This window comes from Halichoeres trimaculatus, unplaced genomic scaffold (genome assembly GCF_033239565.1).
Source record: "Halichoeres trimaculatus isolate MK-OKI-2021-1 unplaced genomic scaffold, fHalTri1.1 fHalTri1_scaffold_14, whole genome shotgun sequence".
NCBI lineage: Eukaryota > Metazoa > Chordata > Actinopteri > Labriformes > Labridae > Halichoeres > Halichoeres trimaculatus.
Window position 1 is genome coordinate 10,667,697 of NW_027437192.1, and position 16,274 is coordinate 10,683,970.

General features: G+C 37.4%; 3 protein-coding genes and 3 non-coding genes across 6 annotated transcripts in view; 1 reads left to right on the forward strand and 5 right to left on the reverse strand.

Annotated features, from left to right (window-relative positions):
- The window catches only part of ddah2 (DDAH family member 2, ADMA-independent), a 36,448-nt gene extending 34,062 nt beyond the window's left edge, over positions 1-2,386 (forward strand). Inside the window, exons 5-6 of the mRNA XM_074687017.1 lie at positions 1,146-1,289; positions 1,574-2,386. Coding sequence (XP_074543118.1) covers positions 1,146-1,289; positions 1,574-1,693 — 264 coding nt within the window. The 3' untranslated portion in view covers positions 1,694-2,386. The remainder of the gene's footprint in view (positions 1-1,145; positions 1,290-1,573) is intronic.
- Positions 2,387-2,671: 285 nt separating this feature from the next.
- Positions 2,672-6,054, reverse strand: rps5 (ribosomal protein S5). The gene is made up of 6 exons (XM_074686896.1): positions 5,963-6,054; positions 5,045-5,148; positions 4,572-4,781; positions 3,552-3,680; positions 2,982-3,080; positions 2,672-2,781 (listed from the first exon to the last, which is right to left on the reverse strand). Coding segments are annotated over exons 1-6 (612 nt in total). The 5' UTR covers positions 5,964-6,054; the 3' UTR covers positions 2,672-2,712.
- Positions 3,154-3,286, reverse strand: LOC141803594 (small nucleolar RNA SNORA3/SNORA45 family). The gene has a single exon (XR_012599582.1). It is a non-coding gene; the product is annotated as a small nucleolar RNA SNORA3/SNORA45 family (small nucleolar RNA).
- On the reverse strand, positions 4,121-4,253 carry LOC141803593 (small nucleolar RNA SNORA3/SNORA45 family). The gene has a single exon (XR_012599581.1). It is a non-coding gene; the product is annotated as a small nucleolar RNA SNORA3/SNORA45 family (small nucleolar RNA).
- Positions 4,854-4,986, reverse strand: LOC141803595 (small nucleolar RNA SNORA3/SNORA45 family). The gene has a single exon (XR_012599583.1). It is a non-coding gene; the product is annotated as a small nucleolar RNA SNORA3/SNORA45 family (small nucleolar RNA).
- A 543-nt stretch (positions 6,055-6,597) lies between the features above and the next one.
- On the reverse strand, positions 6,598-15,676 carry ppt2b (palmitoyl-protein thioesterase 2b). The gene is made up of 8 exons (XM_074687637.1): positions 15,171-15,676; positions 13,207-13,360; positions 12,528-12,623; positions 11,435-11,542; positions 11,170-11,253; positions 10,014-10,098; positions 9,649-9,703; positions 6,598-9,009 (listed from the first exon to the last, which is right to left on the reverse strand). Exons 1-8 carry the CDS (start codon positions 15,357-15,359, stop codon positions 8,866-8,868), a joined length of 915 nt encoding a protein of 304 aa, XP_074543738.1. The 5' UTR covers positions 15,360-15,676; the 3' UTR covers positions 6,598-8,865.
- Between the last annotated feature and the right edge of the window lie 598 nt (positions 15,677-16,274).

The window sequence follows — 16,274 nt, forward strand, 5'->3', positions numbered from 1 at the left end:
AAGCCTTGCATGACTTCATTCAACCATTTTCAGACACATCTTCTGTCATTCATGTTGAGCTATTGCTGTAGCATTTAAGCGCGAGTTATTTAAGACTTCATTCAGCCATTTTCAGACATATATTCGGTCATCCATGTTCAGCATTCTGCATTAGCAGTTCAGCGCAAGCTGCTTCAGCATTCTGCATTCACAGCGCAATTTCTTCAGAAATTGCTTTTCTAGTTTAACACTGGTATCAGCTCATCCCTAAAAAAGCCTATTATTTCTTTGCATATTGTATGTATAATTCTGGCTTTTAAGTCAATATTTGAGTTTAGAGTCAGAATTCTGCCTTTTTGTTTAAATTTCTAACTTAAACGGAAAAATCAGGATTGTTATCCAGCCTTACTTTCAAAAGAATTAAGAATGTTTGACTCCTCATTCTTGTCTTGAAGCAACAGCCAAAATTGACTTCCGTCTAAACAACAGCAAGGAAACAAAGGCAGATGCTCTGGTTCTTGAATCAATAGTAATTGTGGTTTGGTTAAATTGTGGCTTTTAACTTTTTAAAAAAGACAGAACCAGACACTTAAGACACACCAATGTTCATAAACTACTTTTACAAGGTTTTTGAAATGAAGAAATAAAGTTAATTTTTGGAATTATGTAGCTACCTTTTATCCCATGTGCAACACCACACACTTATGGAGATGTTCAACCCTCATCAACATAATGCAGTCAGTCTTTATGCAGGTGATTCATTCTTATTTACCAAAAAACAGCTGATATGTTACTTTGGAATGTACAAAAGCATTTGTATATCGTAATAATGAAGGATAAGTCAGGATAAATTCCCCTAAAAAAGATAAATTTCTGGGTCAGTTTTATGAGACAACCTGAGTTTGTTTATTTTAAATGTTTGTTGAAGAAGATAAAGAGACTTTTATTCTCTGAGGATGAAAAAATCAGATTTAAACCTGGGTGTTGAATTACTCTGAGGTCAATACTTGTTAGCTCTGGGTTGTCTGTGTTATCCTCTCTGTCCTCCTTTGAGCTGCACATATTGAAGCTTCTTCACTTCTGAGGTCATTCTAATAACAGTGTCTGTGTAATGCTGGGAGTGGTTTGTTTGAAATGTGTGTGTCATGTGTGTGTTTTGCTGTCAGATGATGGAACAGCTGACTGATCACCACTATGAAGTTCTCACCGTTCCTGAGGAATCAGCAGCAAACTGTGTCTACATCAGAGGTCCGTCTAATCGAGACTTCCTGCTGCACCGGCCTGCAGAGGAATGTCCTGACAGCATCTCTGTGAGTACGGCTCAGGCTCTGTTTTTTGTTACAAAGAAGTGTTTAAAAAAAAGTCACAGCTACTCTGAAGCTGAAGGGCTTACAGACATATTGAGCGAAGATGTTTAAAGAGGAAGCTCTGCTAGTGAAGGTTTCAGAAAAGATACTGTGCTGCTGGGATTTGCTGTCAGTTTTTCCTTCTTTGTCAACCACTTACTTCTTCCAGTGACTGAGTCCAAAGCTTTCTGTGATCCCATGATGATGATGATGATGATGATGTGTTGTTTGCTCTGTCATCTCTGCAGGCTTTCCAGAAGCTCCAGGACTACACCCTCCTACCAACAGCCAGCAGTGAGGCCTCAAAACTGGGAGCGTCTCTGTCCTCTCTCTGCCTGCTCATCAACAGAAAGCACACATATTTCTGAACACACACACTTCATAAACACATCAGTACGTAACACATGTTATTTACATCCACATCACATTTTTCACTTGTTGAACTTCTTTTCTATTTATTGCCAATAACAAACCACTGCCACACTGCAGCTGTTTGAAAATACAATCCAAATGTCAAATCTGTCAGCAGACATGTTGCACAGCTGCTCCCCCTGCTGGATAAATAGTGCAGCACGCAGGTTTACACAAGCAAGTGATGACGTATTACCCATAAAACCACTGAAATCAGCTGCAGCCTCACACTGTTTATGTAGAGACACTCCTGAGCTGACAAATTACTTCCTTAGAAATAAGAAATATCGCATTTTCAGTGCTTTTTTAACAGCTTAAGTATGTTGGTGAATCATCTGAAAGGCCTTAAGACAGTTGATAGCTTTTTTGTGTGTGTGCTTTCAACCATTTAAAAATTTACATTTTAATTCTCTGATCAGCTAACTTAATTTTCTTTTCTCAGAGCAGATATCCTCCGGTACCTGAACACATCTGCAGATTTGTGATGATTTTTCTCATGTTCAAATTACAACAGCTCATCTTTCTCAGTGCTTAGCTTCTGGTCATTTTAATACATCTCCATAACAGTCCTGAGGTTAGAAGTTCTCAAAGTTGTTTTAGCTTTCCTGAATTTGTAGCTAATGTAGCAATAACAATAAAACCCATCTCCAACAGAGGTAGCTCTGTCTTGCTCATGTGTTCTTTGATATTCTAAGTTTTTTATTTTTAATTTGACTTAAGATTTTAATAACCCAATTTACTAGTTTAGACTGTTTGTTGCTCATGTTAGTTATGAAAGCCTGATGTTTTCTATTTACATTCAATAAGGATCCCTCTTCATCAAATCAAAGCTAATAAACAGTAAACATAAGCTCCAGACACCACAGGACTACAAATATCAACATGGGAAAACATGAAAACAAGATGAAGAGAGAAAAAATGACAAAACATCAAGAGAAATTTCTTCAAATTTATTTTTGTTAGAAAGCAAACATGTTTAACGGTTGGACTTGGCAACTCTCTCCAACTCGTCTTTCTTCTTGATGGCGTAAGAGTTAGATGAACCCTGAAACAAAAAGAAATCCATGTGTTACCAAACAGAACAAGGACAAAAGCTAAAGAGTGAAATCTTTTCTGCTCACTCGGTCTAAGTTCATGCTTCATCTTTGACCAACCAACAAACAGGCATAAAGATCGTAGACAATGATATCAGAATAATCCTAAACGTTGTTACCTCTACATACAAACTGACAGGGATTATCATACCTTGGCTGCGTTGATCAGCTCATCAGCCAGACACTCAGCAATGGTCTTGATGTTCCTGAAAGCAGCTTCTCTTGCTCCTGTGCACAGCAGCCAGATGGCCTGAAGACACAGATAACAGGAGTGGGTAAGACAGGACAGCATAACTTTTCATTTACTTCACATGTCTGTAGTTAGATGTGTCTGAGTTGGTGATTGACTGGGCCACAACAGACTACAGCCAATGAATAAGCAAAGACGTTTCCTCTGCGAGCACTCTAGCACACCAGGACAACGGGTCAGTGTCCAGGCGTGACTCTAGCCTCGCGTGATGCATCCAACAGGGAAGGTTTAAGAAACACAAAAAGGTGCAAAACATTTTGCTTCATTACACTTGCTCCAAGGAGACGTAATGAACAGAAGAAAACCTAACTAACCTAACTAGTTTTGTGTATTGAAATCAAGCTCTCCAGACTTCTGTCCCAAGTATTAGTACAAAAAGACAACAACAAAATGTCTGTAGGTTTCTTTGAACTACTGAATAACCTAGAATACATAACCTGTCATAAGACTCAACTGTAGCAAAAAGGTTACCTGGTTGACTCTACGGAGGGGGGACACATCCACAGCCTGCCTCCTGACTGTACCGGCACGTCCGATACGGGTGGAGTCCTCACGAGGTCCACTGTTGATGATGGCGTTCACCAAAACCTGGAGGGGATTCTGCAGACAAAAGTGAAATTTATATTAAGAACTCAATAAATACATCTCTTCTCACAACTGCCAAAGGTTAAATTTTTAGAACAGGATTGGGACTCTTAGTTTCTTACTTGATGTACACATGGAGCTTCAAGTATTATACAAAAAACTTGTTTCAAACAAGTAAAAGATTTACAGTATATCAGAGTTTTTTGTATCATGTGGCATTATTGATCTCACTTTTGTTTCTCTCCAAGTTAAATCAATGTAGGTGCAATCTCAAAGCACTATGCTGCCTGTGTATTTCAGCAAAGCACCTTTAAAGTAAGGCAAACTACCATTTGGTCAAAGGACCAGAGCTTAAAGACAAAAATATAAGTATGTCTCATCCTTCCTTAAAGGTTATTAAGGTCAACTTGACTTTCACAGCCAGTGTATCATGATGTTCAGCATGTCTGAAGGTTGAATGTGTCTGAGTTGGTGATTGGCTGGGTCACAACAGATGCCAGCCAATGAATAAGCAAAGACAATTCCTCTGCGAGCACTCTAGCACACCAGGACAATGGGTCAGTGTCCAGGCGTGACTCTAGCCTCGCGTTTTATCAACAGTGAATCAAAATACCCAGGTCTTCCGTCCGGGTCTTCTACATAATGTACTTTTGATTTCGGACCATTATAGAAAGCTTGCTGCTTTATTTTGTATTCCATGAATTGGAAATGCTCTGTGGGTGTTTTTTTCGCACAATGTACATATAACTGCTTATCTGTCAGAAATTTTATCAAAAAAAGAAATATTATTGTCAAAGAGATTTTAATCTCTGTTTATTTTCCCGGTTAAAGTAAATTTGGCCAACAATCAGCACTATAACTGATATTCTTCCACTGTGACCACTGCTCACACTCAGCCTTACATACCTCTCCAGTCAGCAGGTGGATGATCTCAAAAGCGTGCTTCACAATGCGCACGGTCATCAGCTTCTTGCCGTTGTTGCGGCCATGCATCATCATGGAGTTGGTGAGACGCTCCACGATGGGGCACTGGGCCTTACGGAAACGCTTGGCGGCATAACGTCCCCCAGAGTGTGGCAGGTACTTGGCGTACTTCTCTTTCACAGCAATGTAATCCTAAAACGTAAAGAGGATATATTGAATGGCAAGTTCTAGCAGCAATCAAGATGCACAACATGTAAGAAGGTTAAATGTGTCTGAGTTGGTGATTGGCTGGGTCACAACAGACTACAGCCAATGAATAAGCAAAGACTTTTCCTCTGCGAGCACTCTAGCACACCAGGACAATGGGTCAGTGTCCAGGCGTGACTCTAGCCTCGCGTTAAATTAAAAATGGATTAACAGATCAGACACAACCAAGATTCTGTTTTGTTGCTTACCTGCAGGGAGATGTCATTGATCTGGACATCATCAGTGCTCCACTTGCCAAAGAGCTTGATTTCAGGGGTCTCAGCCACAGCTGGGGCAGTCTCCCACTCAGTCACTGAGGACAAGACGAAAGAAGTAAATCAAGTAATATGTTTAATATGTTCGGCGTGGCTCTGAAAATGTCTCAATGTTAACTTCAGGTGAGGTCATCTTTTGTGACTAAATACGTGAGAGGCACGTACTACTTATGGCCATAGAAATAAAGACAGTGTCCGCTCCAGATCGATCTTAAAGAAACCAATGTGATTAATATAGACCATGATCATATGTGAAATAATACAGGTATACAGGGATCCAGATAGCGGGATTAGCCGTTTTCAGGCTGAACTGTCTGGCATAATTGTAGCGTTGATAAGTAATCACATGTATATTCACTTAAGTCACTCATAAAGCAAATTTCAATTAACCTAAGCTTTAGTATGGAGCCAGAATTGACACAACTTGTCTGTTACAACAAGGCCCCAGACGAAGCCTGCGTCTCCAAAGCAATCGTAACTTTAGCTTCCCAGCGCAAAGTGACAAGCTTTAGATAGTCGAGTCATGATCGGCAGTGTAAGTAAAAATGTTTCTTTCTTTTTAAAGACTTAACTTTTGGACAAAGTTGCGTATGTGAGCGTATTTCCTGATATAAAATACAGAGACAGTGAATCGGCTCATCTACATGCAGCATCCACATGTGTTACCTAGCCACCACATGCTAACCCTCACCGTAGACGGTTAGACTTGAATGAGAAATAAATCCATGTTGTCATAATGTGTATGCGTTTTACTGATATATATCAGTGAATAAGCAATTTCGATTCCCCATTATATGTCACTTATGGTATAAATGGCGAATTTAACATGTAAAATGTTAAATTTTCACTCACTTGTGTCTGCCGCTCTGTACCACACTTCTCTGAGACGGAAAAGGGCCTTCACGGGGCGCCGCGCGCAGATATCCGGTGAGCTGGTGGGTTACTTCCGGTGCGCAATGCTAATAGGGTATTGTAGTTTTTTAGACTCCCAGGACAATTGGAACGTTTCGATACATTTTTTTGAATTGTATAGACAGGAAACTTTTTATTGTTTTACTTATGGCTTTTTATAAGTCATACATGGACGTGAGCGAAAACAGTGAATAAGTCAAATAAAAATTGAGCTTGTGCAAATTCCATGATATAACAAGAGTCATAAGAATCATTTAGAAAAGTAAAAATAATTTAGTTTGAAGATTAATTGAAAAAAATATTTGTTCCAGTAACAGATTTTCAGTGCTGACATAATTGCTTGTATATAGCTACTGTTCCATTTCTTAAATTTCTATAAAATTTAGTCACCTCAAGATTTGTATTTATAGTTTTGGTATGTTTTTGTGTTTTCAATTCATTATTTCAATTATTTAATATTCTGTTTCATTGTGTTGCACTTACTTCGTTTTTGTTTGTTTGTTTGTTTGTTTTTTCAAAAATAAATAATTCACAAGTCAAGACAAAAAATGTTTTTTTTCAAAAAGGTTTTTTATTCAGGAACTGACAATTTTGACACATTTTCATTTGAAGACCATGTACTGTAGAAATTGAAGGCCAGTGTTAAAATAGTTGTTTCTTTTTGGTCTTAAAAAAACCCTCTGTATCCAAATTTACTGTTTATGAAGCAATAAAACCGAACACAGAAGACTTCCCTTAAATCTGCATTTTATGTTATTGATTTCTACAGGAAAACGCTGAACATAGGATGCAACAACATTCAAATTATACTGAAATTTGTACAACTTTAAAAACAGCTAAAATCATCCCCTGTTCATCTTCTCCCTTCTCTTAGCTTGGTTAAGTACTGTGCAATGCAAACTTCTCTGTTTAAAACAGCGATCCACTTCTTGGTACATCACTCAATAGATACTTCAATGTTTTGGAGAAACATCTACATGTAAATTAGTAAAGGAGGCATTCACTAACATCCACTAAATTGCAAACAATGAAGATAAACATTTCCCTTTTCTTGAGAGAGACTAACAAACAAGAAGGTTGCTTAACGCCTGAGATATCTAAGTGAGATGGGAGATAAAGACAGCCATATACAACAGTTTGGTGGATTAGTAAACACTACTATAGCACTGCCTCCCTCTGGTCTCACTCTCTACTCCTCCTTCCAATTATTCAAGCACGTCTCGAAAGGCAGTACGTTTTAGCACTTCGGTATGGAGCATGAAACACTGAGGCATGTAAGGACAATTTAAGGCTTAAACTACAAAAGCTTCAAATCATTGCATGATAATGATATGAATGATAATTATTATGATCATATGTACACTCTAAAAAAAACAAAAGAAGACAAACAAGGAGGAAAAATATCTCCTGGATTAAAAATGGAAGGATTAAAAAGATATAAATTACTGCATCATCAGATGAGCAGGGCAGTGAGTCCGTACATGTTGAGGATGACAGAACGTCGCTCAGGCACTGATTTGTGTGTGATGTGTTGAGGTATGTGTGTCCAAACACACACAGAACCACACACACGTGAATATATACTATAAATATGTGTTATGGTAATTTTTAATTATAAAGAATAGCCTATTAATACACTCTAAAGGGGCATGCTACCAATTGTCATACTTGACAAAAAGACACTGGAGACTCTTTAGTTTGTGGCTTGAGGTCTGGGGCTTAAAATTTTGAACCAAAAGCCTGAACTAATAAAAGTGACACAAACTTGGGACCAAATGTCATGTTTGAGGCTCTCCTTGTTTACTACAATTTTTTCCCTTTAAATTTTCCTTTACTTTATTTAAAAAGCAAATAATTAATTGAAGGAATGCTCTTAAAATGTCCAAAAGTTCTGTTGCTTGCTGTTAATGTAAAACTCAACTGTCACTTTATGCCTTGTGCTTATTTTTTGGGATTTCATTAACATAAGTCAAACTGTTCAAAATGATTAGGTATGAAACTCTGGACATTTATAGCAGCGTTTGGACATTTTGAGAGCTATTCTGATAACCTTTCAAGCCTAAGACAAGAGAGGACACCACTCTCTAATCAACAAACAATAAACATTTATGCTAGCAGCCGGTAAACCTTGCTTAGCGTACATACGGAGAAACGAGTAGCCTAGCTTCCTCAAAACAAAAGCCATTTTAAAAATTAGAAGTTCTGAAATAAATCCATTACATCCTTAAAGAGGAGTTTTTTTCAGACCAAGCATATTCCTAAAAGGACATCGGCTTACTCTTGTATAAAACACAAATTACCTTAAATGTGGCTCTTGACAGTTCACCTACAGGCTCTTATTTTACGTCAGTAATACTTGAAGGTGTATTTTGTAACTATCAGACTGAGACAGGTCAAAAGTTTCTCTGTCTTTATGCTAAGCTTAGGTAACTGTTCATAACTTCATTTTCCATTTACAGAGGAGTGTGGTTTTTAGCTTCTTATCCGACTCTCAAAAAAAAATTAAAAGCTTTAAATAATACAAATTCCCTTAAAGTAACAGAATATGTGCCATCATGTGCTGGAATAACTGAATAAATCCACAGATACACAATCCTAACCAACAGGCTTGGTTTGTTTGTGATTTCTAAAAACTGTGATCCAAAGAATCAGGATCTTATTTTTGAATCCTGCAGTGGCTACAAAGGCAGATTTTGAAAAATGATGGAAGTTATGGGCTTAGGAAACTTCATCTTGTTTACCTTTATGTGTGTGTGTGTGTGTGTGTGTGTGTGTGTGTGTGTGTGTGTGTGTGTGTGTGTGTGTGTGTGTGTGTGTGTGTGTTTGTATGCTCTAAAAGAGTGTCACTCCAGCCACTTCTCCATGCACAGGTGGAACACGGTCTCATTTGAGTGCCAGTACACATGTTCGACTCCAGGAACAGTACAGACGATCAGATCACCACGAGCCCCCAACGTCTTCAGACCGAAAACGTCTCGTAAATACAACTGAAACAGGTAAAACATAAAATTAGATTCAAGATATGTTACTCAACTCCGCCTTCCTCCCACAGTCCAAAAACATGCTCAGCAGGTAACCTGGTTTCCGGTATATAAGTTTTAATATGCCATATATTTCTGACATTTACTCTAATGAGTCATTCAAAAACTTTCTGATGTTACCATTTCAATTATTTACAGAAAGCAGAAGCCAGTTTTAAGAAATTCCCCCTCATGCATGGATAACTACATGGTTTGACACTCCATTTGAAGAGGAAAGGCTTCTCTTATAATGTTCTAATATCTTACTTCCCTTTGTCTGTGGATGTAAGAGCCATGTTTTCTGGTAAAGAGATTATTTTTGAACGCTTTTTATGGTCAGTTGAGTACACTGACTATAATTGTGGTTGCGGAAACTCAAAATCTATTTCAAGGAGATTTTATAAGATTTCAAACGATGCGACAAAATAAAAAAATGGAAGACAAAAGATCACAGGTAAAAAAACCTTGCTTGGAAAGTTATTAATACCTTGTCTAAAACTTATTCTAAAAAAATAACAATAATATTGACACACTGGTTATATTTGAAATGAACTAAAATAGGTTTAGTATGTGTGTATGTGTCTGTTGAATGCTTGTTGTACTCACGTCTTGGTGTTGCATCTCTACAACAGTCTCGTTGTCGTCATAAAACCCAAACTGACTAAGAACCAGAAGGAAAAAAAGAGAAATACATGTGTGAGCATCACAAGAGAGTCATCTGATCATCTGCAGTCTAAAAGAGAAAATCCTCTCAAGCAAAGGAATGTGAGACCAATGCACAGATAGTGTTTCTGATGCTGGAAAGCCATGTAAACAAAATATGAAACCCTCTGATTTAACTTCTTTTAGTTGTCTGAACGAAATACAAAGTGTCAAAGCCTGCAGTTTTTTGTGCCATTGAGATGTTCTTTTATTTTTTTAAGAGAATGCATAAATTAAGTAAACAGACAGCAGACAGGCAGGGAACTCACCTCGACTGCCAGGGAGTGATGACTCCATCATCTGGTCCTCCAATCAACACCAGCTTCTTGATTTTGAGGAAGTTCTTCTTCCATTCTGAGTTGGGACAGAAAACATACAAAACATTTTGTACGGTTACTAGGGACGGGTACCTTTCACATTTAAAACAATACAGTACGGATACCTGGTACCTGGCAATTGATACTGGTACCCAATGGTAACAATTTTCTGTACTTTTGTGTATTTATGTAGTAATAAATATTAATTTTTTTAATAATAAAAGCTCTATTTTTTCAATTTAACATATTTATTCTTAAATATATAACCTTGCAACGCTGTGTTGATGTCCAGCATGGAAAATTGCCCACTCTTACACTCCCTCACAGTCACAATAATGTGTTAAGGTAGCTAAACACGGTACCTTTTAGTTATACATGAATCAGTACTTGATACCACAGAAAAAAAATGGTTGAAACCTATAAAAGTACCTAGTTTGGTACCCATCCCTAATGTTTACAGGCTGCTTTGGTCTGGTACATCTGGATGATCTGATATCTTCCCCTAACTGAAACTAAAAAGTCTTTTATTAGCTCATGTTAGGTCACCAGTTAGTTATTTTTTTACATGGCCTGGTGAGTTTCAGGTTGCATGCTCATGCTAGGTTTACAGCTTTGTTTTGATGGTTACACTCTGCAGTCCTTACAATAAAATCCATTTTTTAGGGAAGATAGTCTGTCATAAACTGATGTAAGGTTAAGAATACAGTGTTTAACCTGGGTAAAGATAAAGTTTCTGGTGATCATGGAATTACAATGTCTTTCTATTGTTTCTGCCTTTTACAGAGAGTAAAAACTGCATCTTGTGATAAAAGGAAGAAATCTCAGCCGTCTGTCCTGGTCCAATGTTTGCTCTGCAGAAACAGTCTTTACCTTTTGTCAGCAGTTTTTGAACCTAAAATCTCAAAAAAAGTAAAAAAAAACATGTTCCTGTTTTCTGTAGATCCAGAGCAATCACTCCACTTAGTGACTACATTGAGAGTACAATGCTCTCTTACTTATTGATACCTCTCTAAAGACATCCTGAAATCAATACCCTTCACTGTCCACAATCCACAGTGACAAAGATAAAAACATCTGGAGGAGTGTTACCCAGGAGGAATGTGCTGACCTGTTGAGTTTGGATTGGGTCTCTCACTGTTGAGCAGAGCCAAATAATCACTGCTGTTCACGTACAGGTCTCTGTGGTGGGGGTCTGCAGACACAGGAAGAAACAGTTTTTCCTGTTTATGAAGCCTCCAAGACACAACTCATCTCTCCCAGCAAATCTCAGTGAATCTGATGCAACTTTAAAATGAACATGTCATTTTGAGGTTTAAGGATTATTACACCCTCTGTGCGCCAGCTGTATGAGAAAGTTACAATCAGAGTCTCACCGTTCCAGTAGTTGCAGATGGATATCCTCTGACCTATCGCTGTGTAGCAGAGGTGGTAAAGGTTGGACTTCACAAACTGTGGGAAGAGGTACTTCAAGTAGTCGGTGTCTGAAAGGGAAGAAAAGAGAAAAAGAAAGGCTCGGGATGAATGGAAAGAAGAAACCATACTAATCAACGACATTTGTAATCTCCTGAAAAAGATGTTTTTTGGGGGGAACAAAGTTGTGATAAACAGCACTGATCTACTGTCACCCCTTGAGCTCATTTATTGATACTGCTGACATCCAGCATTCTTAACAGTTATCTGAAGTTGTGCTGGGTCAAGAGTTTATGCACTTTAAGCTTTTTTTTTGGTCTTCCTCACTTCCTAAAAGCCATATCTCTCTTTACCATAAAAAATATATAACAGTGATTGGTGTATTCCCCTCCTCCCATTACACAAAATATTCCTCATGAGAAATGACACACAGTACATGTAGAGCCAGTGTCTGCTGATTAAAGATGAGCTCTGTCGATGCAGCTCTGTTTGTTACCCTCTCTGATCTTTGTCAGTGTAACATATGGACATCACTGCAAAAGCTGAAATCTAAAGAAGTGTCTATATCTTCTTTTTTGGTCACAATTGTCTTATTTGCCATAAAAATGAGTCTCATTCACAAGACAACATGACAAAAATGTCTTGTTTCAAGATATTAAAAGACAAAAATGACACCAGAATTACTGCAAATGGGATAAGGGAAGTTTGCAAGTACAGTTTCTTGAAATAGGAACAATTTCTTGAAACAAGAAATGGAACAAGCACATTTATCTTCCTATACTGATATTTGTTTTTTGCAGTTCAGGCATCATTTTTCTCTTAGTATCTTGGGATAAGACATTTTTTGGGCTAGTCAGATGAATGTGACCCATCCTAAAAATAAGACAGGCACCTGCTTAGGTTTCATTTTTTGCTGTGATTTAGTGTAAAACAAAACTGGTCCAAACAAGTATTGTATGTATTCATGATTTTAAACAACATTTCATTATTGTCCCATTTTGCCATGAATACTAACACATATCAGTTATTCTGCGTTCAGTCTGAAGTTGAACCCACCTCCGTACTGCCCAGCCTGAGGCGAGGACAGAGAGATAAAGGACTGGACGTTGTGATCCGACAGAGTGGAGAGGATTCCCCTGCAGACCAGCCCACCTGTGGTAACATCAACAAAAAATAAGCTTCATAAAAACTTTTGACCTACTTACTTCTCTTGAAGTTCCCAGCAACTTTACAGAGGCAGACATTACTCACTATGTGTTTGTTACTTTTGGAAATCTGCTTAACACACAGTTTCCTGTCATATACTTTAAAAAGACTTAAAGAAAAGCTTGACGTGTGAGATTTAGAAGTTAGGTTAAGATGAATGTACGTTGAATTTCAGATCTTCAATCCTTGCAGAAGTACTAATGCTCTGAGTTTACAGGTTGGCAAAAGTTTCCACTGAATAATTTAAAGGTGTGTTGGCCAAAGAACATCTTATCAGCGTTTCTTATAACTGGAACGTTTGGCAGTCTGAAAAAAAAGCAGCTGATCGTGATTTTCCAGCTCCTAAATTATAAAAAAAAACACGTAGCACATAAAACAATCAAGAATGAACTGTAAAATCCATTCTTTTAAATTTAGAAGTAAAACATTAACAGTGTCAAGACCAAAGTGGCAATCTGAGGGTAATTATAGCAAGAATGACATCGTTTCTGCACGTGCAAAGACAAATGCCCGAACATGTCTCACAGACCTTGTGAGTAGCAGATAAAGTGAACCCCGTCTGCTGCATTTTGCATTATGGGGTAGATAGCTGCTTTGAAGCCCTCTACTTGTTTCCACATGGGCTGCAGACTGGCACTCCTGTCAAACAAGTCGATGACGGTCACATTTGTTCCAGGATGAGACTGTAGAAGAGGGAGAACACTTCGTAAACAGAGTGGAAGGAGACTGTGTTGTTATGATCCCTCACATTGCTGAAAGAAGCTTTAAACAGCTACAAGAAACAGCAAAGCCAACCTCCTGAGTTATCAAAAGTCTATGGGATGTTTAGAAACAAAGTGATCAAGCATAAATCACAGTGAGTAGATGAGGCAGAAAAACAGCAGTCTAGGATTCTGCTCTCTATTGTTTTATACCTCCACAAGTATCCGTTAGCTGGTTTCAGTCTTTGACTCTCTAGAGAGCAGAGACGAAAAGAGGAACAAGGTCTTGTATTAACCTTGGAAACTTTGCGAAAGTTCCGCTTTATGGCATGACCAGATTTGCAACCACAAATGTGTGCCTGTTTCTCCTGGTATGTGAGTGGGAGGGGGGTTGGAGGATTCAGCAGGAAAGGGCAGATTATACTGTGAGATAAGAAATCTTAATTTCCAGAGATAACAGTGGAAACTCTATGTATACAAACTATTTCTTACAAATGTAATGTGAACACCAATCCAAAACAGCTGTCAATTTGTATGTAAAATCTGGCAAAAGCCTTAAATAATAAGACAGTGCATGCTATAGTATATTCTTAATTTTGACTGGTCAAAACAGTGATTCATATAATAGAAATTAAAGAAAGTGAGTCAAACACAGAAAATGTCATTAATTTCTCAAAACAATTGTAAAAATGTAGCTTTTAAAAAATTTGGTGCCAATAGCTAAAACTGTGATGTGGGTCTAGCAAAATTAGCAGTCACAAGGTTAAAGTAAATGGATTTAATTCTGTTACGCCAAATTCTGACATGTCTTTGTTTTTAGCTTAATCTCATCTTTATTTTTACAGCAGCTTTCATACATGAAAGTGCTTTACAAAAGAAAAGTCAAAGAGAGAACTGATAATGGCAATATGTGAGAAGAGTCCTATAAAATATAAGGGCAAAAATAAATTTGTGCAGTATAAATCAATACAAGATATCAAGTAAACAATGAAATCTGTAGAACAAAAAAATGAATGAAAGTGAGTCAAAATCAACAAAAATGACTTCAAATGTAATTTTGAAAAATGAAATAGTGTAAAAAGAAACATAATGCAATGAACAGTGAGCTGTGTATGATGCCGTCCAGAGCAAAATTTCAAATTTAAAGAGTTTAAAAATGTAAGTCTTAAGTTGGTTCTGAAAACAACCAGGTGTATGGTTTATATGAAAGGTTGGTGTTTCTCTATTTTTCATAATTGAATCCCTTTATTATATTATTATTTATAATAATAATAATAATAATAATAATAATAATAATAATAATAATAATAATAATAGTTAAATAACTTGATTGTCTCAAAAAGTATCAATAAGTCTAAACTTATACCAGTAAGACCTGAAAAAAAGTTTAAAATACAACTAAACAAGCATTAAAAACTTACTGAAACTAAGGAAAAGTCCAAATGTAACATAAATAAACGAAATTAAGAAACTGAAAACTATCATAGCCTTGGTAATTTTAAACTGACGTGTTTGGACTAACTTCGGGGACTTCTGAGTCACTTTCTCTGTTGCTTAGGGAAACTTTTGCAGTTCACATCAAAAGACATCTTCATATCTTGAGATATGCTGAGTAATGTTGCAGAGCACATCATGAACCACGGTGCTTCCCTGTTGATAACATGTGCCTATACAACCTTTAGGCCTGCAGTACGTACTGTAGCCTATACAATAAATATATATACATAATGTACAGATATTGCTGACAACAAAAACAAATCACACTCAACCTAACTTTTACCCGAGAACTCACCTCGTTGATGAAGCGCTGTAGATTTATAAAATCTCCTGAGCTGTCGAACAAACCGTGCACGATGATCACCGGCTTGTATCCGACCACTGCAGCCCAGAGACACGCACCGAGCAGCGGATATAGGAGCCCTGCCGCCCCGCTGCTGCCCCTCCTCCTTTTCCTCAAAGTGGAATTGGAGCTCGTCATCATAACTCCAAAAAACTATTAAAACGAAATAAAACCAAATCAATAAAAGAGAAAAGGTGTGAAATAAAACAAGAACATAAAGTCCTGATGTTTCCCGCTAATGTCGTGCTATCATCTTCAGCTTGGTCTGTTTTTTAGAAGCTGAAAAGAGCTGAAGTCCGCTCGTCTCTGTCATAAATCCCGTTATTCACACAGTGTTTCTCGTGTGAGAGTGTTGCTTAATATCACTACAACCAAAACACCGACCAGCTGCTCTGATTCAGTTTCTTTTGTTTGTTCCGGTTTTAAATTAAAAGGGATTCGACCGCTGTTGACGTCATTTCCTGGGTCAGCTCGACCTATCAGTAACAGGTACACGCGGAGTAAGTGGAAGCTAACCGACGTTAAAGTTAAAGTAAACAGAATTACGTCCTCTGTATGCCGTCTTGAAGTCAGTGGATATGGACAGTAATCCTCTGAATTCTGAATAATGCTGTGTCAGACATAATTTCAACCTCCCAGAGTTGAATTTTATTAAATTTCCCCTTCTCAACAGTTTGTTTTTCTAACAAAAATTCACTGTCACTGTCCACTTTCCATTCTGTCAATCCTTAGAGAAGAAATGCAACAATAAATTGATAGAGGATCATCAAATTGTTAAAGGAATGATATTTTACACAAATGTGATTATGTAAAAAAAAATAATAATAAATAAATCAACAGATATATCTGAAATTTTCTATGACTCCCTAAACACACTTTAAAATTACTAACTTCATGAAATCTTCGAATGAGTTATTCTGAGCATTGTTTACATTTAAGGACAGTTTCTGAGTGCTTTACAAAAATGCAACTGAGTCCATGAACCATGTTTTATTCTTATACCAAATTATGAAAACAACCCAAGCTAATGTCAAAGAATGGTTTAAAATAAAAGTT